This window comes from Mirounga leonina, unplaced genomic scaffold (assembly GCF_011800145.1).
Source record: "Mirounga leonina isolate KUSES-001 unplaced genomic scaffold, KU_Mleo_1.0 Mir_195, whole genome shotgun sequence".
NCBI lineage: Eukaryota > Metazoa > Chordata > Mammalia > Carnivora > Phocidae > Mirounga > Mirounga leonina.
This window is the reverse complement of record NW_023270490.1, coordinates 12,640,881-12,667,857: the sequence shown is the minus strand read 5'-3', so window position 1 is coordinate 12,667,857 and position 26,977 is coordinate 12,640,881. Positions and strand designations below refer to the sequence as shown.

The 26,977-nt window shown below is 58.3% G+C and overlaps 3 protein-coding genes across 10 annotated transcripts; 2 read left to right on the top strand and 1 right to left on the bottom strand.

Moving 5' to 3' along the window:
- Positions 1-887: 887 nt before the first annotated feature.
- Positions 888-21,364, bottom strand: OPRL1 (opioid related nociceptin receptor 1). Of its 4 annotated transcripts, XM_035025624.1 has the most exons (5): positions 21,285-21,342; positions 10,485-10,554; positions 8,507-8,771; positions 3,718-4,073; positions 888-3,619 (listed from the first exon to the last, which is right to left on the bottom strand). In XM_035025624.1, the coding sequence occupies exons 3-5, from the start codon at positions 8,737-8,739 to the stop codon at positions 3,096-3,098; spliced, it is 1,113 nt and encodes a 370-aa protein (XP_034881515.1). In that variant the 5' UTR covers positions 8,740-8,771; positions 10,485-10,554; positions 21,285-21,342; the 3' UTR covers positions 888-3,095. The 4 variants fall into 4 exon arrangements, with proteins under 4 accessions (XP_034881515.1, XP_034881516.1, XP_034881518.1 ...); XM_035025625.1 differs by lacking the exon at positions 10,485-10,554 and having other exon boundaries at positions 21,285-21,359; XM_035025627.1 differs by lacking the exons at positions 10,485-10,554; positions 21,285-21,342 and adding an exon at positions 4,850-4,868 and having other exon boundaries at positions 8,492-8,732.
- Positions 15,431-17,169, top strand: LKAAEAR1 (LKAAEAR motif containing 1). Its single transcript, XM_035025628.1, has 3 exons — positions 15,431-16,631; positions 16,872-16,994; positions 17,078-17,169. Exons 1-3 carry the CDS (start codon positions 15,879-15,881, stop codon positions 17,135-17,137), a joined length of 936 nt encoding a protein of 311 aa, XP_034881519.1. The 5' UTR covers positions 15,431-15,878; the 3' UTR covers positions 17,138-17,169.
- On the top strand, positions 20,828-26,811 carry RGS19 (regulator of G protein signaling 19). Of its 5 annotated transcripts, XM_035025633.1 has the most exons (7): positions 20,828-20,907; positions 21,360-21,489; positions 23,945-24,042; positions 24,219-24,340; positions 25,571-25,645; positions 25,727-25,961; positions 26,048-26,811. In XM_035025633.1, exons 3-7 carry the CDS (start codon positions 24,013-24,015, stop codon positions 26,237-26,239), a joined length of 654 nt encoding a protein of 217 aa, XP_034881524.1. In that variant the 5' UTR covers positions 20,828-20,907; positions 21,360-21,489; positions 23,945-24,012; the 3' UTR covers positions 26,240-26,811. The 5 variants fall into 5 exon arrangements, with proteins under 5 accessions (XP_034881524.1, XP_034881525.1, XP_034881523.1 ...); XM_035025634.1 differs by lacking the exon at positions 21,360-21,489 and having other exon boundaries at positions 20,852-20,907; XM_035025632.1 differs by lacking the exon at positions 20,828-20,907 and having other exon boundaries at positions 21,299-21,489.
- The last annotated feature ends 166 nt before the right edge of the window (positions 26,812-26,977 follow it).

Sequence of the window (26,977 nt, the reverse complement as noted above, 5' to 3'; positions counted from 1 at the left end):
ACTTCCTGAGATGGGCTGGCGCGAGAGGAGAGAGTGTCCCCGACCTCTGGACTCCTCGACCCAGGGAGAGCCCGGCCCTCCCCCACGGGGTCCAAATCCCCCAGCCGGTGCGGACCGCGGACCTCCCGCGGTCACAGCGCCCCTGCTGGGCAAAGTCCAAAGCGGCAGGAGAGCCCTCCGCATCCCTAGCAGTGCAACCCGGCCGCTGACCCCAGCTCCGGCCCCGGGCTTTCTCCACAGCCTGGGCCTCCCCCACAAACCCGCAAGGAAGGTTTAGCCGTCCCTTTTGCAGGACCTGAGAGAAGCCGGGACACTTGACCAAACCCAGGAGTTGGTGGGAGCAGAGGGGAGGGCGGAGGTGGGGCGGGGCCGAGGCGGGGTGGATGAGGAGGCGGGAGGAAACTGGTCCGAGAAGTGGTGGGGGTGGAGGTGGGCGGCCGGCAAGAGCCAGGCACGGTCCTGCAGAGCTAGGGTTGTGACCCCGCTTCCGGCGGCCTGCGAACTCTCGCAGGCTCCTCGCTCCTGCCGGGTGCGGCTCATTTGACCCCTCACGACCCATCTCGGCACTGGTGTTCACTGTGGGGTCGGCCCTGGATGCGCCGCCCACGCGGCAGGACGGTCAGCATCCTCCAGGTCCCACGCTTGAGCCCCCTCCGCCGCCGCCAAACCTGCACTGAGCACTCTTCATGTACCTGCCGCTGTAGGCCCACGGCTCCCAAACCTCCCCTTGATGCGAAATACTTGGTTGGGGTTTTTTTTTTTTTAAGATTTTATTTATTTGACAGAGAGAGACACAGCGAGAGAGGGAACACAAGCAGGGGGAGTGGGAGAGGGAGAAGCTGGCTTCCCACTAAGCAGGGAGCCTGATGCGGGGCTTGATCCCAGGACTCTGGGATCATGAGGTTAACCGAAGGCAGACGCCTAACAACTGAGCCACCCAGGCGCCCCTAAATACTTATTTTAACAGTAAAGTGACCATCAGTAAAACTTGTATGAAACTGCACATTGGCCCATCTGCCAAGTGCAACCCAAGCTCGCCCTTGCTGCCTCCTCCGAAGCCCCTCTTTCTGAGAGGGTCATCCGCCTGTAGGGTCAACGTGGGCAGAACTGGGTCCACACAGGAGCCAGGAGGTATGTCCACATCTCAGGGCCATCAAGGGAGGCTGTTCTGTTCATCTTCCATCAAAACTCCCCTTGGGTCTGCTCAAGAAAGGAGAAAAGGGCTGGGGCAGGAAGGGGGTCTGCTGAGACTAAATGGGGTGAAAAGGTGTGACCCGGGTGGGAAGAGCAACCCCCCACACACTGGATCCACAGGGAACCTCTAGCAGCAGGGGGCAGCATAGAGTTGCAGTAGTTGGTTTTTCAAGGAGAAACTATTTGTGCTGAAGAAAAGGTTACAGACCTCCAGGGCATCATGAACTAATCACACCTTCTTGAAGTTGCAACCTCCAAGGGGTACCGTCCGCTAAAGACGGAGCCTGGCCAGGTGAGGAGCACAGAGCAGGTGGGAGGACTCATTACCCCAACAGCCCCACCCCACAAGAGTCAGAAACACCTACTCAGTGGGCAGGGATTTCTTATGGCCCCCAATGACCCCCGGAGGCAAGATCAGGGTTGATTACATGTAGGGGAATTCACACTTGTTGCATGCATAAATACATGAAGATACACGTTACACCAGCACAAATCACAAACCTTTCAGCCTTGTCATGAAAATGCCCCAGCTGTGGCAGCTACAGTCTCCAGAGCCTCCCACAGCTCCATCCTCCCCAGGAATGACCTCACAGAGCCAGGGCTCCCTGAAGCAGGAGAAGCCAGCCCAGAGTCAGTGCTTCCTATTGTTTGCAGGTGCCTAAGGTCACCTGGCTGAGGTCTGCAGCTCAGCTCACAGGTGGAGGCAAAATAGTCTTTTCAGTGTTGTATTTCAATAGTTTATCTGCAGGGAAGAGTGTTTGCAAAGTTACCAAACTGCAGCTTCCATCTGCAGACCAGGGAGGGTGACCACCGCCGGGAGACCCTCTGCCCCGAACAGTGTTCCCACACCAGGCAGTTCTCACACTTGGCTCAAGGAGGCCCTGTCAAGCCTCACCCCTTATACCAGCCCTGCATGTGAAGCCACCCTGATTTGGCACCATTTAAGACTAGTCCTGACAGCAGGAAGCTCAAGCCTCCCCACAGACACCTGGAGGCTTGTAAACAAAGCCAGTATCCGTCACTGGAGAGGCAGAGCACAACCCACCCCAACTGCCACTCCTCTTCCAAGCCCACCAGGATCCAAGCAGGGCGCAGGGTCCTGTCAGCTGCATAGCTGCTGACCTCTGATTTCAAGAGAGCCAAGGAGGACCCATGGACCCCAGACAGAGCATGGCAGAGCGCGCCACCGCCCCAGCACTGCGCAGCCGAGACCAGGCACACAGGGCTCTTTCAAGAATGACAGAGCGGCCTGAGGTGCCCAAGCAGTCCACCGTCCTTCTGAGCCACCTCTGTGTGCCTGGACAGCCACGTCTGTGGCTGACAGTTCTTTGTGCTTCTGGAGCGAAACACCTCTCTGAGAAGCCTTTCCGAAGCAGGAGTGGGGGACGAGGAGGTGACAGCAGTCGAGTCCCAGGCAAGTCCATAGCAGCAACTCCAAGCCCTACTGCCCACAGAGCATGCCAGCTCTCTAGGCAGCTCCAGGCTCATCCGGCTGCCCCAAGGAGGGGCTGCAGGGCTCCATGCAGACAGCACATGGCACAAGGGCGTGGGATGGCCCGCTGCTGTCACACCTCCAGGTGTGTGCCTACCAAGAGCATGCAGGGTGCCGCAGGGGAGGGGCCAGAAGAGGCCATGATGTGTGAGGGTGTTGGCATGGGCTCTGGCCAGGTACACTAACTGGTGGGTGTCCCCTCTCTGCTCGGCACCAGGAGGGCAGCTTTAGTCTGACCTGTCCCATGATGTCACCAGGCCTTCTGCGGCCACAGTGAAGTCCCTGAGTCTGGCAGTGCTCAGGACACAGGTTGGGTGTCAGCCTAGAGAGCAGTGACCTGGGTGAGCTCCGTGTTGGGTGTTGACGGGCTCTGTGGGCTGACGGGCACCATGGGCAGGTCCACGCCTAGTCATGCGGGCCGTGGTACTGTCTCGGAGGTCTTGCATGCGAGGGCCACGTCCCTGGCAATGCTGCGCACGCGGTCGGACACCTGCATCTCCCGGCGCAGGACAGGAGTGCAGCAGAACTTTCGGAAGCAGGCCTTGAAATTCTCGTCCAAGAAGGCATAGAGGACGGGGTTGAGGCAGCTGTTGACATAGCCAAGGGCTGTGCAGAAACGCAGGAGGGCCACAGCGGTCTCACTGCCTGGCTGCACGCCCAGCCCCTGGACCAGCACGAAGACCTGGACGGGCGTCCAGCAGCCCACAAACACCGCCACCACCACCAGCACGAGCCGTGTGATGCGCCGCAGGTTCCGGTCCTTCTCTCGGGAGCCAGACAGCAGGCGGACCCCACGCAGCCGCCGGATCATGAGGCTATAGCAGATGGAGATGATGAGTACGGGAATGATGAAGGAGAAGAGGAAGATGCAGATGGCAAACACGGGGCCCCAGTAGTCCTGTGGTGTAGGGATCTCCACCAGACACTCAATCTCTGCAGGGGGAAAAGCGGGGTCAAGGTGGATAAACCAGGAGGGACCCTCTGGGATCCTGGAGACAACAGCACTGGGGAAGAGGGGCCACCCCACTGACCTTCATCCTCGACCTGTGCCGAGCCCATGATGGCAACGGGAACGCCGACGACAGACGCCAGAGCCCAGATGGCCACATTGACAGCCTGGGCCTTGCTGGACGTCCGGACATCGAGAGCACGGATGGGGCGGCAGATGGCTACGTAGCGGTCCACACTCATGGCAGTCAGTGTGAAGGTGCTGGTAAACATGTTGTAATAGTCGATGGCGATGACCGTCTTGCACAGGGCATTTCCAAAAGGCCAGAAGCCCAAGAGGACGTCTGTGCCCTGGAAGGGCAGTGTCAGCAGCACCAAAGTGTCTGCCAGGGCCAGGTTAAAGATGTAAATGTTGGTAGCTGTCTTCATCTTGGTGTGTCTGCAGAGAGCACAGAGAGAAGGAAGGCTTCATCTAGTCCCCCTGGCTGGACCTGGCAACAAAGGCCCAGGGCCCTTCTTATTGCCACCACGAGGAGCACCCACTCTGAGACCCTTGTTAAATGCAGATTCTTGGGCCCAGCATGGAGCCTGGGGGCAAACAGCCCTTCTGGCCCACACAAAAGTGTTCCAAACCCAAAGACTGGTCTGCTTTGAAAAGGTTGGGTGTGTAGGGTAGCAGAGCACACATCTGACTCCGCATGGGAGCAAAGGGGTAGGATTCGTAAGAAAAAGGACCTGTCCTCCCTCCCTCCCTCCCTTCCAAGTCTTCCTGAAGACCCTACATGGACTGCAAGGCTGGCCCTCCGGATACCAGAGGCTTCTAAGGGCTCCAAAGGTCTACGGCCATACCACCCTGAACGCGCCCGATCTTGTCTGATCTAAGGGCTCCACAGTCTGTAAGAGCACATCAAGTCCTTCTAAGTCCATGTTGTAGTCTGGTGACAGAAGCAGGAAATGGTGACAGGAATAGGAGGGTTGCTAATGAGGTCTGGCTGTATCCAAGGAACAGGTCTTGGGACATTATGGCTGCTTAATCAATATTTGTTGAAATGAATCAATAGTTACGATAGTGGTGACGGTGGTGGTGGAGATTACGGTGGCCGTGGTAGAGCAGGTAATTATGGTGGCCGTGGTAGAGACGGGAGTAATGATGGTGGTGGTGATAGTGTTGGCAGCAGAAACACCAGAGATGGCAACGTTCTGTGTCAGTTAAGCTGCCATAAAGGAATCTGAGCTCAGTCCTGCATCTTACAGAGGGATTAGGAATAAGCACAAACAGGCCTTAATTACGACCAAATAACAGCAACAATGACCACAATGGCAGACACCTGTGCCAAGCTCTTCACATGGATTTTATCTCATTTAAGATTTCAAAAATGGGGGCGCCTCGTGGCTCAGTCGTTGAGCATCTGCCTTCGGCTCAGGTCATGATCCCGGGGTCCTGCTCTGCGGGGCGCCTGCTTCTCCCTCTCCCACTCCCCCTGCTTGTGTTCCCTCTCTCGTTGTGTCTCTCTCTGTCAAATAGATAAATAAAATCTTAAAAAAGATTTCAAAAATGCTATTTTGATCCCCCACTCTATGCAGGAGGACACTTAGGCTCAGAGGATCTAAGTGGTCTTGAAAAGAGCTGGTAAAAAAGTAGACAGGATGAAGAGAACTAGAAGACGAGCCACAGACAGGAGGAAAGATTTGCCAAAGACACATGTGATACAGGACTGCTGTCAAGAATATACAAAGAACTCTTAAAACTCAATAAGAAAACAGACAACCTGGGGCGCCTGGGTGGCTCAGTCATTAAGCATCTGACTCCTGGTTTTGGCTCAGGTCCTGATCTCAGGGTCCTGAGATCAAGCCCCACCTTGGTCTCTGAGCTCAGCAGGGAGTCTGCTTGAGATTCTCTCTCTCTGCCCCTCCCCCCGTCCCTCTCTCTCTCTCTCTCTCAAAAAAAAAAAAAAAAAGAGCCAAAGACTTTAACAGTCACCTCACCAATTAAAACAACAGTGAGAAACGACTACACACCTCTTAGAATGGGCAAAATCCAGAACACTGACACCAAAGGCTGGTGAGGGTGAGAGCAACAGGAACTCTCATTGGTTGCCGGTGGGAATGCAAAATGGCGCAGTCACTTTGGAAGACAGTTTGGTGGTTTCTTACCAAGCTAAACACACTTTTCCATACAATCCTGCAACCACACTCCTTGATATTTACCCAAAGGAGTCGAAAACTTCCATCTAAACACACACAAAAAACACTGCACACAGATGTTTGTAGCAGCTCTATTCATAATAGCCAAGACTTGGAAGCAACCAAGATGTCCTTCAGTAGGTGATGGGAGATAAATAAACCGCAGTAGATCCAGAAAATGGAGCAATATTCAGTGATAAAAGAAATGAGCTGTCGGGGCACCTGGGCGGCTCGGTCTCTTAAGCGTCTGCCTGCGGCTCAGGTCATCTCAAGGTGCTGGGATCGAGCCCCGCGTCGGGCTCCCTGCTCAGCGAGTCCGCTTCTCCCTCTCACTCTGCCCCTCTCCCCACTCATGCATGCGCTTTCTCTCTCTGAAATAAATAAAATCTTTTAAAAAGAAATGAGCTGTCAAGCCATGAAAAAACATACAGGAGTACATCTGAAATTAATGTAACATTGTGTGTCAACTATACTTCAATTAAAAAAATTTTTTTTAAAGAAACAGCCATCAAGCATGCAAAAAGATGCCAAATCTTACTAAAATTAAGGCTAATGTGAATTTTTTAAAAAAAAAGGACATGGAGGGGCACCTGGGTGGCTCAGCTGGTTAAGCGACTGCCTTCGGCTCAGGTCATGATCCTGGAGTCCCTGGATCGAGTCCCGCATCGGGCTCCCTGCTCAGCAAGGAGCCTGCTTCTCCCTCTAACCCTCCCCCCTCTCATGTACTCTCTCTCTCTCATTCTCGCTCTCTCAAATAAATCTTTAAAAAAAAAAAAAAGGACATGGAGGAGCCTTAAATGTATATCACTAAGTGGGAGAAGCCAATCTGAGAAAGCTACACACAGTATGGGTCCAACTACGTGACGTTGTGGAAAAAGCAGAACTATGGAGACAGTAAAAGATCAGTGGTTGCCAGAGGTTGGGGGGTGAGGAGGGATGAGCAGGCAGAGCACAGAGCGTTCTCAGGGCAGTGAGACTATTCTGTGTGATACTAAATGGTGGACACATGTCATTACATATTTGTCAAAACCCATAGAATGTACACCAAGAGTAACCATAGTGTAAACTGCGGACTTTGGGTGATCAGGATGTGGTTAATGTAGGTTCAGTTGTAAAACTGAGTTGTAATTAATTATAAAATGCACTATTCAGGTGGGGATGTTGGTAACAAGGGACACTACGCATGTGGGGGGCGGTGGCAGAGGGTATATGGGAAATCTCTGTCCTTTCCTCTCAATGTTGCTTTGAACCTAAAACCACCCTAAAAAAATAAAGTTTCTTAAAAAGAGCAGGGCTGGGCGCCTGGGTGGCTCCGTCGGTTAAGCGACTGCCTTCGGCTCGGGTCGTGATCCCGGAGTCCCGGGATCGGGTCCCGCATCGGGCTCCCTGCTCGGCAGGGAGTCTGCTTCTCCCTCTGACCCTACCCCCTCTTGCGCGCTCTCTCTCACTCTCTCTCTCTCTAATAAATAAATTTTAAAAAAATCTTTAAAAAAAAAGAGCAGGGCTTGGAACCAGTGTCTCTGACTCCTGCGGCAGCCCACCCCAGTCTACAGTCTCAGAATACATTGTGCTGACACTGGGCCAGTCCGGCACATCAGTCTCTCTGGGGACCTTCCCCGTCTGCTCCAACAGGACGTGGCTCTGAGTTTGGATGCCCCAGTGCAGAGGAGAGATACAGAGAAGCAGTGGCGACAGGAAGGGTGAACAAGACCACCACAGGCTGGGGCACTTGTCACCCAGAGCACACCCTCCAGCCACAGGGGCAGCCCCCTGGGGTTCGGCACGGCTCTTCCTGGCCCCTGCGTAAGGTGTGCACCATACACACCAACACACGCACCTTGCACGTGTCCATGTGCACACTCACACGCACACACCGGTTTCACACACATGGGCAGTCACGCATACGTGCCCGCTCACACTCGTGTGTACGTGTGCTCACACGTGCATGTCTGGCTTTGGGTGCATGTGTACGCAGCACACTAACTCATATGTGCTCACTCTCACACATACATGTGTGCATGTGTGCTAACTGTTGTGTGCCCGCCTACATGTGGGCGCTCATGTGTGTACATGCGTGTGCATGCATGCACATGAACACACACATGCACACGCACGTCCTCACACTGTCCCCTCGCTGTTCCCCTGTGATGTTCCCTTATCCAGCAGCCTGGCCACCCCTCCTGACCCCACGGGCTTTCCCAGTCTGAGCACCAGCAGATGCTGAATCGGCCCAGACTCCAGCGGTGACGATGGAGCTGAAGGGAAGGGGCTTCGGGCACGGGCCCTGGAACAGGCTGACAAGAGCTGCCTCTCAGGGCCACTGTGAGGTCCAGGAGATCCTCACATGGTGGCTCGGAGAGGAGCTGGGCCCACAGCTCAGATCAGGGAGGTTATCTGTCAGGAGTCAGGGTGACATTCCCTCTGGGACACAGCTGCACCCTCCCTCCTCCCCCCTGCCAGGACTGGGGTGAGCAGGGCTGATCCTTTCCTCTCCCCCCACCCCGTCAGGTGCCCCAGCCGTGAAGACGTGAGCATCCAGGGCTCAGGACTGACCCTGACCCTGACGGTGCCTGACAGGACGACCAGAAATTGAATGGGAAAAGTGCAAAGTCTCTACCTGCCAGGCCCACCCGAACAGCCCCCTGCCCACTTCCCCACTGCAGCGGCGTGGACGGGTCCCCAGCCTACCTGAGGATGACATACATGACGAGGCAGTTCCCCAGCAGTCCCCCAATGCAGACGGCCAGGTAAAGCCCCACAATGGTGACCTTGAGCCCAAGGGGCAGAAAGGCACCGTGGCTGGCATTGAGCAGAAGGCTGGGGGGCAGCAGGCTGTGGTTGGGGTTCAGGAGGGATAGGTTGCCCTGCAGGTGGCCGCTGTAGAGGACCTCCCAGAACGGGGCAGGGAAGAGGGACTCCATGCCACCTCCCTGTGTGCAAAGTCACCTGGTACCTGGGAGAGAACAGGGACACATGACCTCCAAGCACAGTGTGTGCTCCCACCAGGCACGTGGACCGCCCCCCCAAGACAGCCTTAGCTGCAGCGGCACATGCACTCACTCAGAAACAATGGAGACGAGCAGACATGCATGCACAGACAGGGACACATCTAGAGGCACGCATGCAGACAAGGGCACGGTCTTGTGTGGCTGGCGGACTCCCACAGGGGACGTGCGGACGTAGTTATGCAGTGACACGCCGAGACACGTGTCCACCCACAGGGACTCACAGACACACAGCCCTCCACGTGCGCACACCACCCACAGACAGGTGCAAACCTGACCTCAGGCACACACAGGAGACACACCCAGAAACAGCTGGGACACGGGACAGGGGCCGACTTCCTCCTGCCCCTCCCCAGTCCTGCCCGAGGGCTGCAGTCTGTCCAGACCCGACCCCTGGCCCCGGCAGCTTAGGCCTTACCTTAGCAACCTGCGTGGGAGCTGACACTGCGGACGCTCTAACCGTCAGCAGCGGCAGAGCGGGACTGGGACCCACTGGCCGCCCCAGGGCGGGTCTGCGTGGGGCTGCGGCAGGAGCGGCTGCTCCTCCTCAGCGGACGCCAGACCAGACGCAGCCGCCTAGCGCAGAGCTGGGGGTGGGGCGGAGACTGCCGCTCCTGGGGAGGAGGGGCCACGCGGGCTGGAGGAGGGGGCCGCAGGGAAGGGGGGTCACCAGGCCCCACACTGGACGTCCTTTGGACAGACCAAGGGACCAGGGCACACACTTAGAGGTGAACGACAGAGACAGGCTCCCACACACAGACACAGGGACGCGGATCCACACAGGCACTGAGTCAAGGGACAGACAGACACACAAGGACACACACAGACACATGGAACAGAGACTCAGGGACGCACACAAGACGCACAGACTGGGACAAGGATTTGGGGCCTCAGCTAACACGCAGAGACACTGCCTCCGGTGGACTCAGATCAGCGCCGGTTGGCCTTCTGTGCCCAGGACAGCACCCTCCGCTGGTCTCCCAGGGGAACTGAGCCACAGCAGACCAACAGGGGGGTAGATACACAGCAGTGCCCCTGCCTGGCCAGGCCTAAGTGGATTAGAGCCTTGTGGACAAGCAGGATGCCTAGCCTCTGCTGTGCTCCCTGTGTGCCTACTGCATGCTCCACATGTCCATCATGAACATGAACTCATCCATCCCCACCACACCAGGTCACTGCCAATCAGCATCACCTTTGTGCAGACAGGAGCATTAAGCCTCAACGTTGTGAAGCCACCTGTCAAAGTGGCAGAGACAGGGTTCAAACGCAGATCCATCCGCCACTTTGAGACACACCAAGGGTGTCTCTGCCACAGCTGGATCCCAGAGCAACATCTGAGCATCATTCCCTCACAGCCTGGGCCCCCAGCACCCAGGCAGCTGAACAGTTCCCATGGAGCCACCTCCTTCCCAGCACTGGGGTCACATGCCATGTGGGTGACCCCTGAGCTGAGTCACAGCCTCTAAGTCATGGGGTCCTTCTTCCTGCACAGGCTCTATTCACATATCCCAGACCCTGCTTGGAGCATCCATCTCCAAGGATGGGGACCTGGTTGCTAGGCGACTGGCAGCAGCGTTGCTAGGATACCTGGCAAATCAGGAAAGGACAGGGCAGGCAGATGCCCTAGGACTCAGCATCCCAAGCTGTCCCCCAGGACTTACCTCTGCATCTTCACTGCAGCTGATTCAGGGACAGTATGGAGGCACGGGGCACGACCACAGAGACACTCACCTGGGACACACAGGGACGCACAGTCTCACCTGCCTGCAAATACACGCAAAGATGCCCAGATAGACACACAAGTGAAGACACAAATGGGTTCATGCTCAGAAATGCACACGGACTCGCAGGCCACACAAACACATGGGCCACACACACGTGAACCCACACCAACATGCACTCGAAGCACATGAGTAGACAGGAGACATATACGTGCACCACACTCCCCAAATGAAGCTGGAAGCAGGATCCTGCTGACCTCAGGAGCCCAGCAGGGACAGGAACCCAAGGAGGCTTGGCCTCCTGCAGCCTCTCCTCGCTGGGCTCACCAAGGTTTAAGAGCCAACCCCAGTCCCCCCTGCCCCAGCTGCCTCTGCCCACCTGCCCACTCAGGAGCATACAGAGCTGCATTTCATGGTGGCCTTCAGTGGCCTCCCTACTCAGGCACAGACTAGGAAAAGGGGGGTGGGCCATGAGGCTGGTCTGGAAAAGCGTCCCATGCGAGTGCCCCTCACGGGGACAGTCTTAGCCAAAGTACAGGCTAGGTCACCTGGTTGGTGGGTGGCCAGGCTGGGAGGCTGACTGTACTCCCTGGACCCTAAAGCGCTCCCACAAAGGGGGCTGGCAGCACAGAGGACACAGCCCAGGCCTCTCGGGACCCCTGAGCAGCCAGGGTAAGACACAGAACACAGGTGTCACACAGGGGACAGCAGGGGACTTGTTATGTGAGAGAGCATTTGTGTCCACGCAGGATACCCTCAAACACACGTCACATGCAGGCAAAACAAAACACACAGGTGATGTGGAAATGTTGGGGTTCGGAGCCAATGGCCAAGAAAGAATTCTTGAGGGCGCCTGGGTGGCTCAGTTGGTTAAGCGACTGCCTTCGGCTCAGGTCACGATCCTGGAGTCCAGGGATCGAGTCCTGCATCCGGCTCCCTGCTCGGCAGGGAGTCTGCTTCTCCCTCTGACCCTCCTCCCTCTCATGCTCTCTGTCTCTCATTCTCTCTCTTGCAAATAAATAAAATCTTTAAAATTAAAAAAAAAAAAAAAAGAATTCTTGAGACATCTTCAATGCAAAAAGGTGTTTTTATTAAAGCCTGGGGACGGGACCCATGGGCACAAAGAGCTGCACCAGGCTTGTGAGGAGTGGTTAATTACACACTTTTAAGTTGGGAGGGGGTTAGGGAGAGCACAAGCCTCCAAGGTGTTTTGGAAGCAAAGTTTCCAGGACCCTGAGGGGCTAGTTATTGTTAGGAAAAGGTCATTTATTACTGTCTAGTAAACCCTCCGTCATGAGACACTTCAGATGTATATCGGTGGGTCATATGTTTGGGGGATGACTGCCAACATACATCTTGGGGGGTAGAGATAAAGGAAGTTTCCAAAGGAATTTCTATACGTTTAAAGTAGACTTAGGGGCGCCTGGGTAGCTCAGTTAAGCGACCAACTCTTGATTTCGATTCAGGTCATGATCTCAGGGTCGTGAGATTAAGCCCCAAGTTGAGCTGTGGGCTGAGTGTGGAGCCTGCTTGGGATCCTCCCGTCTCCTTCTCCCTCTGCCCCTCCCTGCCACCCCCACCCACGCTGCGTGCACGAGCTCTCTTGCTCTCTCTCTCTCTCACAAAAAAAAAATAGACTCACAGGATCCTGAGGGTCGAGCTAAGATTGCCTTTTGCCCTTAGCAAAGTGTCCACATCAAGGCAGCTGAGCTCCCAGAGGAAGTTCACTCTGCCTGTTTCAAGGACTTGTCAATGGGTTGTAAGTAGTAAGGAAATTTAATTTTTCTTTGGCCTTTGTTTCCCACATCACAGGGAAACCAGGGACAGCCCAAGGCACGCAGCTCCCATGAATGAGCACAGAATGTGTCCACAAACTGTGCCTAGAGCTGCCTGGGCTACACTCGCGAGTCATGGCATTCATAGCAAGACCTGGGTCCCAGAGAGATTTACACCCACAAAGTGGGGAGAATGTACTTTACTCTTGCCCAGTGAGTCGGAGCCCAGAAACGTCAGCACTCATGGCCCCAGGCAGGCACTCTGTCTGCTCCCCTGTGCCTCGGCTTGCTTCGCCATCCCTGGGCTGGGCTCAGGGGTCCCAGTGCAGTCAACGGAAGCCTCACACAGACCAGCCACCCCACGGCGGGTCAGCCCGCAGCCCATTTGTGCTGTTAAGAAGTGAAAGGATTTTAAAAATTCTGAGTTTCATCATAATAAATTAGTTTGTGTGATTTTAACCTTATCATAGTTATATAAGGCAACAGGAGAATTGAGTTGTGTGTGGATTTTCAGTATAATGTTAAATTCTACAGTCATTTAATAAAGCTTTGAATTTTATTTTGGGGTTTTATTTTCAGGCGTTGGAGCCAACCAACATACTTTTAGATCTCAGCATTTCCATCAGCCCTTGAAAAACACATGAATCCTGGACACAGAAATAGATGGAAGACACTGCCTGATGGTCTCTCCCAGGTGTTGGGCCCCAGACACACGGGTAGCACCTCCCTCATCCCCCCCACCCCCGCCCCAGGAACCACAAGGTGTGGGGAGAAGCTGGAAGAAGCTACTTTCAGGAATTTGAGCTGTGTGGGCACCAAGCCCTCGGAGGATTGGGGAGGAGGGATACCAAAGTTTTTCAATCCTACAAAAACAGAGGGAAAGTTCAAGTCCCTTCTTGCAGGAAAGCATGCCCCCACTCGCCCTATAAAACCCACTCCACTGCCAGGAGCCAGCAAGCAATTCCCTTCTGTGAGCCCTCCTGGCCCAGACCTGCGAAGCTGAGAGGAGAGCCCAGATCCCTGTCTCCACCCACAGCTCACCAGTGTGGGAGCACAGAGTTGAGCCAGAAGCAGCCCCTGCCTGAGCTATATGTATCCAGGAGGCCTGCCTGGAGGAGGTTGTCTGTTAGGTCAGACTCCCTAAGCCCTCACTGCTTCTGGATCCCAGAGACCTTTGTCTTCAACAAGCCCCAAGGTTGGTGCTGAATCCCAAGGCCCAGGCCACACCCCAAAGGCACATACTGGGCAGGAACAGGCAGCATACAGGAACAGCTTGTCCAAAGGCTTGGGGGCTGGAAGGATGGACAGTCATTCAGTGGAGCTTGAGGGTAGTGCACACCCTGGGATATAGGGGCTCAAAGTCATAGTTTACCTTTTCACCAGGAAACCAGAGCAAGCTTCCCAAAACAAGGTGAACAATCAACAACCTCCTGGTCCGCTGAGACCCCACCTCCAAAGCCAGGACAGTTCCCATCTCAGGGGTGCAGGTCCTAAACCCACAAAAAAGCACCATTGCCCTTGGCACACATCCGTGAATGAAGGGGACAGTTATGTAAGCACCATGGAAGTCACCCATGCATTAACAAATTATGGACTTAGCGCACTAACTTTGGCCTAGTGTGAACTGTAGCACGGACCATACGGATTCATGAATTCTAGAATAAACTGATGAGTGCATGAGTGAGTTATAGAATTAATACATTGAGAAGTGAACGGGTTATAAAATAGTATGAAATTAACAAATACAAAAATAGGTCACAGAGGGGCGCCTGAGTGGCTCAGTCGGTTGGGCGTCTGCCTTCAGCTCAGGTCATGATCCCAGGGCCCTGGGATCGAGCCCCACATCGGGCTCACTGCTCAGCAGAGAGCCTGCTTCTCCCTCTCCCTCTGCCTGCCACTCTATCTGTGCACTCTCTCTATCTCTCTGTCAAATAAATAAATAAAATCTTAAAAAAAAAAAATAGGGGGCGCCTGGGTGGCTCAGTCGTTAAGTGTCTGCCTTCGGCTCAGGTCATGATCCCAGGGTCCTGGGATCGAGCCCCACATCGGGCTCCCTGCTCAGTGGGGAGCCTGCTTCTCCCTCTGCCCACCCCCTCCTCATGTTCTCTCTCTCTCTCAAATAAATAAAAATCTTTAAATAAAAAAAATAAAAATAAAAAAATAGATCACAGAAATCTAGGTCCCAGGACCCAGAAATTTGGAGTTCAGCAAAACCTGGCTCTGGGAACTTGAGGGACCCCCCCAGACCCCAAACTTGCCCTGGAAGAGGTAAGGGGTCCTGAGCTCTGCCCCAGTTTCCCTTCCTGTGAACAACAGCGGTTGTGGGAGCCCTTTTGGGTCATGCATCGGGGAAAACGTATCAGACAGGAAGGTCTCATAAGCTATGCCCTCTGCCCCAAAACTAGCCGCCGAAGACCTCTCCAGCCAGGAAGCTGGGCCCACAGCCCCCACAAGAGTGCGTTTGGGGCTCCCCAGGAAGAAAAGAAAGGGCACCCAGACTGGAAAAGCTGGCGGTCACCTCCTCCAGCCTGGAAGGGGCCGGGACAACTGCAGGCATTTCCCCCCCTCGAATGGAGGAACCGTCCAAGCACCTGGACCCGGGCTCTGCCCACGCCCCTCCCTTCCCAGAGACAGCCCCGCTCCAGCTCCCGCGGGGAGGGGGGGGGGGCGGGACTCCTGTTGCCAGGCAACCGCGTCAACAAGCCCCAGGGAGTCAGGCCTCGGTTAGAGGCTCAGACCCTAGAAAGTGGAAAGTATGGGTGTAGGGAAGGGGGACAAGGGCCAGGCCCTTGACCGCTGTAGCTAAGAATGGGGTGTGGGAGGGAGCTGGCCGCCAGCAGATGCCTCGTTGTGGCTCTGCCTCCCCCCCACAGTGGGCCAGGATGTGGCCCAGGCTCTGGGGCCTGAGGTGCTGTGGGCTGGGAAGGAGGGCTGAGCCAGGACCTTAGGGGCATTTCCCTCTCCCCACTTGTGGGCCCTAACTGGTCTATCACCACCCTGGGCTCTGCTCTCCCTTCCTCCATCTAGACCCAGCAGGGCACAGGCTAGGAGGATGGGCTGCCCCCACCACCCCTACCCCACCCCACCTTGGGCAGCAAGCCAGCTGTCCATTCTGCTTTCAGCATCCCTGACACATATGTGGGATCTCCCACAGACACACAGACTGACCCACACAAGAACATACAAACTAGAGCACACACATCTCCTCTGCCCATCCCCTCCATCTCCAGCCCCTAACACTAAGGCAGAGGGGTCTAGGCCAGGGCTGGCCAAACTAGAGCAGCCATGAGGTTCCAGTGGGGTGGGGGTTTGCTGACGGACTGGCAGCCACAGACATGGGGGACTGGGACACATCAAGGGTTCCAGAATTGTGGCGAAGGGTCTACCAAGCTTCACCCAGATCAGTCTTAACACGGTCTCCACCCCTGGGTAGGGCCAGAGGTCAACTCAGGGGTTTCAGCATTTTCTCAGTGGACAGAGAAACAGCCCGTGGGCAGGAAGGGAATTTTCTGAAATTAAGTGAATCAGAAATTTATGGCTGACTGCAAGGATAAATAGGATGGGTGCTAGGCTTGCCCAAAGGTGCAGAGGCTGGGGGCGCCTGGGTGGTGCAGTCGGTTTGGTTTCTGCTGAGGTCGTGAGATTGATGGGCTTGGGGCTCGCGGTCAGCGCGGAAATCTGCTTAAGACTCTCTCTCCCTCTGCCCCTCGCTCCCTTTGCTCTCTCGCGCAGGCGCTCTCTCTCTATCTCTCTCAAATCAATCAATCTTAAAGAAAAAAGAAAAAAGAAAAGGGCGCAGAGCCTGGAGGGGCAGGACCTAAAGCCCGCTGTGGGGAATCTAGAGGGGCCGGGCCGGCCGGGCCGGGCCAGAGGAGCTGGTAGGTGCCCAGTGGAACTCATTCTTCCCTCGGCAGGGCCCAGGATGCAGTCGCCAGCGGCGAAGGAGGCTGGGCGCAGGGGCCCGCGGGAGCGAACAGGAAAGGGGTCCCGTGAGGAGCGCGCCAAGGGGCCGCCCGCGGCGGAGCCCCCCAAGCCGGGTTGGGCCCTATCGCCGGAAGGCCTGGCGGCCATGCGCCCCCCGCAGCGTCACCGCCACCTGCTCTTCGGGGACCTGCTTGAGGACGTGGGCGTGGCCGCCTCCGTCTTCCCCCGTGAGTCAGTGGAGCTGGGGTACCATATGCCCGACCCGCGCGCGTGGACGCAGTCACTCGAGCTGCCCGCAGGGCGCCAGGACATGCTCCTCGGCGTCCTCAAGGCAGCGGAGGCCCGAGGACGAATCCGTGCCCTGCGGCTGCGCTACATCCGCATGCGGGTGAGGCTAGGGGCCGGAAGGAAGGGGCGCGCAGGCGGGAAGGCTGGGGGCCCGGCGGGGTGGGGGGGCAGGCGGGGTGCGGAGACCGGCCCTGGTCCGCTGAGGAAAGGGTGGGTGGGGATGGATCAAACGGCGGGAGGGACCGGCCCAGGCGCCCTGCAGGAGGGGGCGGGCGGAGCAAGGCAAAACTTAACGCGTAGACTCAGAAACACCCCCTCACCCCCACCCCGCGACCTGCAGGCGGAGGAGATCTCGCTCCTCATCCTGCAGCAGAAGTCCGCGCGCGCCGCCATCCGGCTGGAGCTGTTCCTGCCGCCGCGGCTGAAGCCAACGCGGATCCCAGACCCCCTGGACCGTCAAGAGGTGCCCACAGGCCGGGGAAGGGGCGGAGGGGGGGTCCCCGCCCTCCTCCCCGTACACTTGGCCCCAACCCCTCTCACCCGCAGAGGAGGCGCGTGGAGACCATTCTAGAGGAGAAAGTTGATGGCAGCATCTTCCCACGTTGACTGGGACCCCACAGGATGCGAACGCGCCCCACCCTCCCATATAAAGTTCTCATTGTCCAAGCGCCCCCTGGTCGTTACGCTGCCTCTCTCCAGGTTCCCCCGGAGGGAAGGGGAGAGTATGGATGCTGCCTCCCCTGCATCCGATCGCAGACATCTGGATACACAGAGCGGGGGCGGGGGGGGGGGGGGGGTGCCCCCCCCCCCACGAGGAGGGGGGGGCCGGCGGGCGGGAGGGGGGGGGGGGGGGGGGGGGGGGGGTTGCCCTCCAACAAAGTAGAAGGGGGATGCAAGCGGGCAGGTGTCAGATTAACAGAGGATGCTGGTAATCCCTCAAATACCGCTCTGCCCCCATCAGGCAACCTGGTGCCCTGCAAGTCTCTGAGAGCCTCCAGTCTGAGGAGACAGGAATAAGAATTGGGTCAGGGCAACTGTCACAACCCCAGAAGTGAAGGGCAAGCTCAGGGAGAAAGTGGGGCCCAAGTGGGACCCCAGATTGTAGGTCATTCCATCAGGGGTCAGAGAGGAGGGTGACATTCTGGGCAGGACAAGCGACTGCACAAGCCAAAGGTGGCCTTTGGAGCCGGCTATGCCGGGGAGGTCCTCCGGGGAACCGAGACTGGGGGAGACTGGGGAAAAGGAGACCACCTCAGGAAGGCCCCGACTTCTCCAGACAGAAAATCACCTTTTCATCTTGAATGACCTCCTCAGCTCTGCTCTATCCCCCTCACACACAGACATACATATACAGGAAGGAAACCACCCGTGTCCTGTTCTGACAAATCCACCTCGTGCAAAGGCTCTGAACTCTGAAGAGTCTCCCAACTTTCTGGACAGATCTTTCCTTAGAGAACTTAGTACTCTTCTCCCTGACACGCGCTCTTTGCAGAGCCTAGAACTTGCCACGTCTCCCTTTTCTTCCCTCCTAGTCCCTAACCAGCTGCAGAGGTGGGGGCCAAAAGGATTCAGACAAGCCCCCCAACCCGTGCCAGGGACGCCTGCTGAGTGGCCCTCAGTAAGCCCTTCTCCCTGCACCTGACCCTTCACCCTTTCTGTGCTGTTACTGCCCCTGGCCTTGGTCCAAGCCCAGAACTGCGTGTGGAGCTTGGAGTCTGCGGCAGCTCTGGGAGGAAGGAGAGAGCTATGCATGGCAGTCATGGCGGGGGGGGGGGGGGGGGGGGGGGGTGTTTGAGCAGAGCTGGGGAAGGAGGAACAGGGGGAGAGAAGCTGGTGTGTGGGCTGAGGACAAATCGCCAGGGAAAGGGAGGCTTTCTCTCTGTCCACGTACACCCTGAACAGATGTTCTCTCTGTCCACGTATATCATGAACAGAATGACAGCCAGCCCTGACTCCCCAGGACCCCAGCACTCTGTCTCATGGGGATGTACTGACCACCTAGAACCATTTCATCTGTTTGGTAAATGCATATCTCATTCCATCACTTCTCTGAGTCTCCATTTCTTTATCTTTAAAATAGAGATCTTGAGGGTCTCACCTGGGCTGTGAGTGAGTGAGCACAGGGAGGGCTCCATAAGGGTGTGGATTACTCTGCAACGGGGGACCACACAAAGCCCCACGGAGAAGACCAGCAACAGAGTGGTCTCACAGGCAGCTCTGCACCAGGCACTGAGCTAGAACTTGGTGGGCCCTTTGATCCCCATACCAGGGAGGGGGGCCCGAGGTCTGCAGGGGAGGCCAGGGAAAGTGGCTGAGGACATTTCTGTGGGGCCCAGACGAGGTTTCTGCTATGGGAGAGTGAAGCATGCAGGCCAGGGCCCAGTGTACTGGAGACTGTGTGGGGTCGGGTAGATTCCTGGGGCTGCAGTCATGCTCATGCTCTGGACAGAGCATCCTGGGTTTAAACCCCATAGCCACCATTACCTGCTGCATAGCTTTGAACAAGTTACTGCCCAGCCCATCTGGATTCCTCCCATGGAATATGGGTATGCTCTGTGTAAAGACAGACTCACCAGAGAAGGTGCAGGACAGCCAGAACGGCTGGGGCAAGGGGAACGGAGTGCAGGTCCAAGTGGCCAAAGGACACAAGTGAGTGGCCACCGAAGGTACAGTGCATAGAGGGCTGGGAGGGCGGAGGGAGTAGGGAATGGCGTGAGTACTGAGAGAAGTGTGCTGACCTCCACCCATGGTCAACTGTGCCACACATTTCTCAGGAAGGGGTAGAGACACCACACCAAACACTGTGGGATCAGCCTGGCTGCGTGACGTTGCGCAGATGCTGGCCTGACTCTGTAGGACCTACCTCTCAGGACGGTGACCTAGGCTAAGTAAGAAGCAGCCACCTCCTATCTGGACAGGCTTCCGGCCTCTGCCCTGGCCTGGCCAGCCCGTCAACTTGGCAGCCAGATAGCTCTGTGGCCATACCAGCCAAGGCCCCCGGGCACACAACCCCAGGAGGCACCCCAGCCTGCATGGCCCCTCTCACCTCTCTGACCTTGTCTCACACTCTCCTCCAGCTTGGCCTCCACTCTCCCAAGGCCCCCGTCCTGCCGTTCTGCCAACCCTGTCCTTTGCTGAGTGACACCTCCCTCCTCTGCTCTGCAGTCCTCCTTAGCCCTCCTGACCTCTAACCCAGTCTGCCAGTCTGTTTCTTGTCTGCCCCAGGGCTGGTCCGCCTGTCTCGCTTGCTGCTGGGGCCCACCAGTGTCTGGCACACAGGGTACACCCAGATCATTGCTGAATGAATGAGAGGCACATGTAAAATCACCACTTCCCTTTCCATCTTGAAGAGTTCTGAGAAACGTGTGCATATCGACTTGTGCAACTGGAAGGCATTTTGTGTGCCGGCCTCGGGCATCAGGAACCAGGCGGGCTGAGTGCCTGCACGGGGGACAGGAGATGCACGTGGTCCAAGGCCAGGGGGCACAGACACTGCAGACCATTTCCAGAGCAGGGTCTGCACCACACTGACACTGGCCCAAAGCATGCTGGGATAAGAAATCTAACTGACAGCTGTAACGGATCATAAAATATCAGGAGAGTCCGCCAAAGAGAAGGGACAGGGCATCCGGGGCAAAAGGGAGGGTGTGGCTTTAAACTTTAGGATATCTTGGGGCAACTGGAGGCGTTGGAAGACTCACCCAGTCCCCACAGACAGGAACATTTGGTGATTCCAGATGCAAGAACCCATACCCCCAGCACCCACCAGCACCGCGGCATCGGACCCCCTTTCCTTGGGAAGCCCCCTAGAGCACGGTGCCAGCTCACTCTTAACCCTGCTTTACAGGGGAGAGCCCACAGTCGCAGAGAAGCTAGGGCAGGGCCTGGAGGGCAAGGAGCGTCTAGGACCCCGGGTCTTGAGGGCACTTGTGACCAGACACTGGACCAGAGTCTCATGAACACCCACAAGAATGGCAAAGCTGGACGGGCCCCCCTGAACAGAGTGGGGGACACGGCCACGCCCCCATCTATTCCAGTACCAGCTCAGGCCGCCCTGGGTCCAGAGGCCCCATTATTAGCACCTCATCTCCACAGGCTCCCCCTAGGCGATACGGGGGGCTTGGGCGCCCCGCCGGATCTGCCGGGTGATGGGGAGGGGGCGGGTGGGGCACGAGGCCAGCCGAGCGCGGGGCGGGGCGCGCCTGGCAGGGCGGGCCGGGCACCTCCCCGCGCGAGGAAGTCCCGTCCCCGCGCTTTGGGGAAGTGCAGCCGAGGCGCCTGCGCACTGCACCCTGCGCCCCCTCCCCGACGATCCGGCCGGACCTCGGGGCGCGCGGGCCAGCAGCGGCGGCGCGAGCGGCTCGGGAGCGCGGCCGGTGAGTGCGCGCGCGCGCGGCGCCGAGGACGGCGGCTCTGCCCCTCCCGGCCCGGGGCCCGGAGGCCGTACGGGGCGGGAGCCTCGGGAGCTGGCGCCCGGATCCGCACCCCAAGGACTCCAGCCGCGGGGTCCACGTGGACCCTGGGCCGCGGCGGGACTGGAGCCAGTCCCCCGCGCGTGGGGGAGGGGGCGCTGCAACCGGTTCCCCTTTTTCTGCAGCTCAAAGCCTGGGGAAGTGATTGCTCAAAGGGAGGGGGGGCCGGAAGAACCCAGGTTTCCGCGTCTCCCGCCCCCCCCCAGCCTGGTGGGGAGGGGCCGAGGCGGGACACCCTGTCCGCCCCCACCCCCACCCCCTTGGATCTGGCAGCCACTCACCCTGCAAGGCGCAGGGGAGGCGCTGCGCCCCCGGCCCCAGCTGATCCGGGGCTCCCGGCGCCGGCCTCCCTCCAGAACGCCGCAGGAGTACCTCCTGCCGTCTGACTCGAGTCCCGGCTGCTGCAGTGCACGCCCCTTCGGCAGCCAGGGTGGGGCCCAGAGGAAACCTGGCCCCTCCCGCCCCCACCTCGCCTTTGGGTCGATGGTGAGTGGGGCGCCATGGCGAGTTCCTTCAGATAGGGGTGGGGGCGTCAGTCAGAGGCTGGGGGAAGGGACCCCTGAAGAAGGAGACAAGCTCTACCAGGCCAGACCTTGCCAGCAGAGAGGAAGAGAGAAACAGGTTGCCCCCACCACTGCAGAGGTGGGGTGGGGGCAAGGGTCACCAGGGTTAGAAAGACCGGGCCTGCCTTGGAGGAGTCAGGCTGGGGCGCCCCCACCTATCAGATGGGGGGCAGCGACAGGAAACGTACTGAGTGCCATCAGAAGCAGGGAAAGGAGCCCCTCTGTCAGCCCTCCGCCCAAAGGTTATGGCATTTTTTTCTGAGATTGTCACATTTTCTTATTCTTTTTTTGGACTGGGCGGGCTCAGGGACGTTCTTTTTCCTTCTGTGGAGCAGAGTAGCAGCTGCTCCCAAGGGAACCTCTGTCCCCAGAGACCAGGCTTGCTGCCTGTCCAACCTCTCCCACCCAGACTTGGGGGCCAGAGCCTAAGGAGCTGGGAAAAGGGAACGAGTCCCCTCCCAAATGCCAGGATGAGGGGCAGGAACCCCAATTCAGACCCTGTATCACCTCAGCAGAGAGTGAGTGAACAGGTGACCCCAGTCAGCCTGAGGAAGGTGCAGGGAGCCAAGTCCAGGCCTGCAGCTGGGACAGAAGACACTGACCCCAAACACAGCCTCCAGCCCCAGAGCCCCCTGGATCTGCACCCCCAGACAGGGCCCCTCCTCTAATTCAGAGCTGAGTCTTTGGATGCTAGGGAGGGGAGAGGGGACAGGGCCCTGCCCCCACTCACAGTGGGTGGGGGTGCAGAGGAGGAAGAGCAGTTTTCTGCCTGGCTACCAGACCTCAGAGGTTGCCACACCCCTTCCTTTCCCTAGAAGCTTGACCCCTGAGGGAAAGGCAAGCTGTGGGGCTGCTGCTTCCCCATCTGCTTGCCTGGAGCCTGTGGGACCCAGTTGGAGGGTCCCCTCCCCCATGGCCTCAGGGAAAGCCAGGTAGCTGGTAAGGGGCCTCAGCCCCAGAGGATCCTATACTTTCCACCATAGATTCGGGTCAGGGCAGGGCCTCTGCATGCCCAGGTCCTGGAGGCAAGGGTGCATAACTCATGCGCGGTCCTGGCATCCCTGCTCCAGGAGCTGCCTAGCCCGGTTCTGCTGTGGTGCCAGCCCTAGAGCAGCCACCCTTCCCTCCTACCCTGGGAGATCCCAAGAGGCCAACATGGACCAAAGGGGGATTGAAAGTCCACAAGCTGAGGGATGGGGGCAGCAGGGAGGATGATAATTACATGAGAAAACAAAGTGAAAGCAAGTCATGAGCCTCCAGGCCGCCAAGATGGGGCTTGGGGACAGGACTGGACGGCTCAGCCACGCAGGGGAGCACCCCAGGCCCTGTGGGTCCTCACCTAGGCCAAGGTGGGCACAGGCAGGGGCCATGGTGGGAAAGCATTCAAAACTGCCCCCAGAGCACTGATTGCCCACCCTGGTGGGACCTGTGGTTGGCCTCGCAGGGGTGGGGGTGGGGGGGATCAGGCTCCTCACCCTGGCTTGGGGCTCCAGGGCCCATGCCCCCTGGGTGCCTCCACCATGAAACATGGGTACAGACATTGAAGAGAATGCTGGCCCTCACCCCCTCCAGGGATCCCGCGTCTCTGACCCAGGATGCAGGACACCCCAACCCATTGCTACCCCCCCGCTCCCCTCCCCCACTGGCATCCCAGGCTGTATTGGTTTCCACAGCCTGGTGGGGGTGGGAGGAAGGGAAGCTGGGAGACCCTGGGTGAGGTAAGGTACCAGCTGGGGGTTGGGGTGCTAGGGGCAGCGTCTAGGACCTAGGAGCCATGGGTTCCCAGGGAGGCTCATGGCCCTCCTCATCTGTGCCCTGCTGCATTTCCCACACCCTCAGAAAGTCCTGCCCCACTCGTCTCCTCCATGCTGCAGACCTAGTCAGCTGCAAACAGGCTGGAGTCCCCTGGGGCCCACACTGATGTGGACTCCTGGTGGGGAGCAACCCTCCCCACCTCCCCCACCCCCTGCAGAAAACCCAGAATGGAGGGAGCTGGGGAGGGGGTCTGAATGTCTTACTACCACCCTTATGCATTAACCTGTAGCCCCAGACTCTTGGGGCCCCCAGTCCTCTTGGGAGGGGCCAGGAGCCGGAAACCAAGAAAGAGGAACCCAGACTTCCGGCTTCCCAGGGACCGAGCAAATGAGGGTGTCCCGGAACCTCCTGTGGAGATCTTGTCTGGGGCCCCCTCCTCACTGTCCCTGTCCCTGCTCACAGCCCTGGTGTAGGCTGGGGCAGAGGTAGGAGCCTGAATAGAGTGGCCTGAAGGTGGGGGCAGGGGACCAGGCCCCCCAGGGCTCTTGGAAGGACCCCTTCCAGGGGACAAGTATAGACTATGGTCCCAGGTTCTCAGTGAGAACCTCCACCTCTCTTCTCAGACTCCCAGGCTGTGGTGAGGGTCCCGGAGCCAGCACCACGGAGCCCGGGCGACCTCCTCCACCCACCCATGCCCACCCCGCATGAGACTGAGAAGCAGGTGCAGCACCTCCACCCCTGCCTCTGCCCCCATTGTGGGAACGGGGGCGGGGGGCGAAGAGTTGGGAGACCCTTGACCGCCTGGGAGGCCGGGGGGTGACCACCGAGGGGAGTCAGGGAAGAGGTGTGGGGGCCCCAGGTTCTGGCCTGGAGCTGAGGAGGCCCCCATGTCACCAGCACGTAGGGCCAGAGGAGGCAGACCAGCCCCCCTCGATGTCCAGTCATGACGCGGCCCCCCCGGCTGCCCCCAGCCGCAACCCCTGCTGCTTGTGCTGGTGCTGCTGTTGCAGCTGTTCCTGGTATGTGGGGGCTGGGGTGGGGGGCAGGGACGGTGGGGAGGGGGGCTGTGCCGACGTGGGGCCCCAGGTCCTGCCCCCAGACCCTCAGGTGGCTCATGAGGCCCTGCCTCCCACAGCCCTCGTCCAGGGGTTGCGGGGCCCCGCTGGCCAGTGGCCAATGCCCAGACCTCTCTGTATGTGTGGCTTTCATGTGTGGTGTGCCTGAGGGTCTGTCCATGTGTCCGTGTCCACCTGGCCAGTCCACCATGTGGGCACTCCTCTGTCCGTTTACTCAGCACGTGCTGATGCTGCTGTGACCCAGCCTGAGCTGGCCCTGGGGTCCTACAGAGGAGAGACAGAAGCACATCCTACACACTGTTAGGTGGAAGGACACTGAGCAGGGACCTGGCCCGGGGGACAGTGGGGATGAGCTTCCAGAGCGGCCTGCCAGAGGGCGGGTGTGGGGCCTCCAGGTGGTAACAGGGTTCTATAAGCCTGTGGAGAAGCTGTTAGGAGTTTTCATGTCTGACAGAGGCCTGGCCCTATTCAGGCTTCCAGCCCATGGCTGTTGAGTGGACAGCGCTGTGGGGAATCAAAGGGGGGCCTGCTGACTAGTGAGCAGTTCAGGCGTGAGGCGGGAGAGGGGAGCCGTGAAGAATTAGGACGCACTAAGACTTTGGCTGTGGGGGCCGAGGGAGAGTTTGGGGCCCAGCAGATAGGGTAGGAGAGGAACAGAGTTCTCTGTCTGTTTGGGTTTGAGATGTCTGTTAGACATTCCAGTGGCCCTGGAGGGAGATCTGGCTGGAGGCATGGATGTGGAAGCCAGCCCCGACACCGGGTGAGGAGCCAAGGGCGGGAAAACGGTCCCTTGGGGAGAAGCAGACACACACAGGCTGGGGCTTTCCTACCGCATCAGCTGGGGCCTCTGGGAGAAAGGGGTGGGGGCTGAGGTCAGGTCAGGGAGGCGCACAAGGAATCAGTGAAGTCCCGAGGGCTAGGAGACAGGAGAGGTCTCCCGAACACCACTGAGACAGCGTCGGTCCCAGGGGAGAGACAGGAAGGGTGGTGGGCTGCAGCAGGTGCAGACCCTCCTTCCCTGGAAGGTGTGAGCAGTGCAGACTCCAGAGCTGCCCACCTGCAGTGGGTTCACACACAAGCTGAGAGTCCCCGTGCCCCGTGTGCGTGTATGTGTGTGCGCGCCAAGGCCAGGGGTACCGTGGAGGCCAGTCCCACCTTTCTCTCTGCGGGTAGGAATGAAGAGCGGCGGCGAGCATGGCGGGCCTCCCGGGAGAACAAGCTGCAGCCTCTCCCCAGTTGTGAGGCATGGTAGGTGTGGCCAGCCGTGGGTGCGTGTGTCTGGGTGGTGGGGGAGCAGGCCTGACCTGGCCTGGCGGGGAATGCCCACAGTGCCACGCCAAGCCCTGAGGAGGTGCGGAGCTGGGCGCAGTCCTTCGACAAGCTGATGCACAGCCCGGCGGGACGAAGCGTGTTCCGGGAGTTCCTGCGCACGGAGTACAGCGAGGAGAACATGCTCTTCTGGCTGGCCTGTGAGGAGCTCAAGGCGGAGGCCAACCAGCACGTGGTGGACGAGAAGGCCAGGCTCATCTACGAGGACTACGTGTCCATCCTGTCCCCCAAGGAGGTGCACCGCCAGGGGGACCCAGGGCAAGGGTTCGGTGGCGGGGGGGACACCTCCTGGGCCCCTGACCCTGGCGTCCTGTCCCACAGGTGAGCCTGGACTCCCGAGTGCGGGAAGGCATCAACAAGAAGATGCAGGAGCCGTCCGCGCACACATTCGACGACGCACAGCTGCAGATCTACACGCTCATGCACCGGGACTCCTACCCCCGCTTCCTCAGCTCCCCCACCTACCGTGCCCTTCTGCTGCGGGGGAGCTCCCAGTCCTCCAACGAGGCCTAGGCTGCCCATCACAGCGGCACAGACACGGGACCCCTCCGGTGGGCAGACTGGGTGACCTGCACAAGCGTGTCGGCAGGTGTCCGGCACACCGCGGGGGCCCAGCACCCCTGGGGGCAGTCCCAGGCTGGAGCCCCCTCTCTACCCAAGGGACCTCGTACCCTGAGGTCCTGCTAAGAGGCAGGTGTGAGGGCCTCTGGGACCAGGCGGCCCCTCCCCGACCGGCTCCCCGCCGACTGGCCAAGTGCTTCTGCTGGGGCTCCTGCTTGGGGAGAGGGACCCTCCCAGGAGTTCTCGTGGACCCAGCAGCTTCACTTGGGCCTCCTTCCCAGGCAGCCGGGGACCTTGAGAAATGCCTCTGATGGGAAGCAGGGTCTCTGTATTGTCTAGTTGTGACGTGAGAAAACCCTCCGATTCAAGCTGTCTGCACCCAGATCGGACCCAGAACCTCAGAACTAGGCTTGAGGCAACAGGAGCCAGTTTCTTTTTTATATTTTCATTAATTTTAAACCTGGAAACATGTCCTTACTGTATTTTATCAAAAAAAGAAAGAAATGTTTTCATATTTATCTCCATTCCTTTTTCATCCAAAATAGGATCTTATTATTGAAGATATTTTTAATGCAAACGTCTCTCCTCTCTTTCCACATCTGGGGGGAGATTCAGGAATGAAGAATTGTCCCAGACCTAGTGCAGGGAGCAGAGGAGACCTGGCCCCAGTGGGCAGCGGTGCTCAACCCT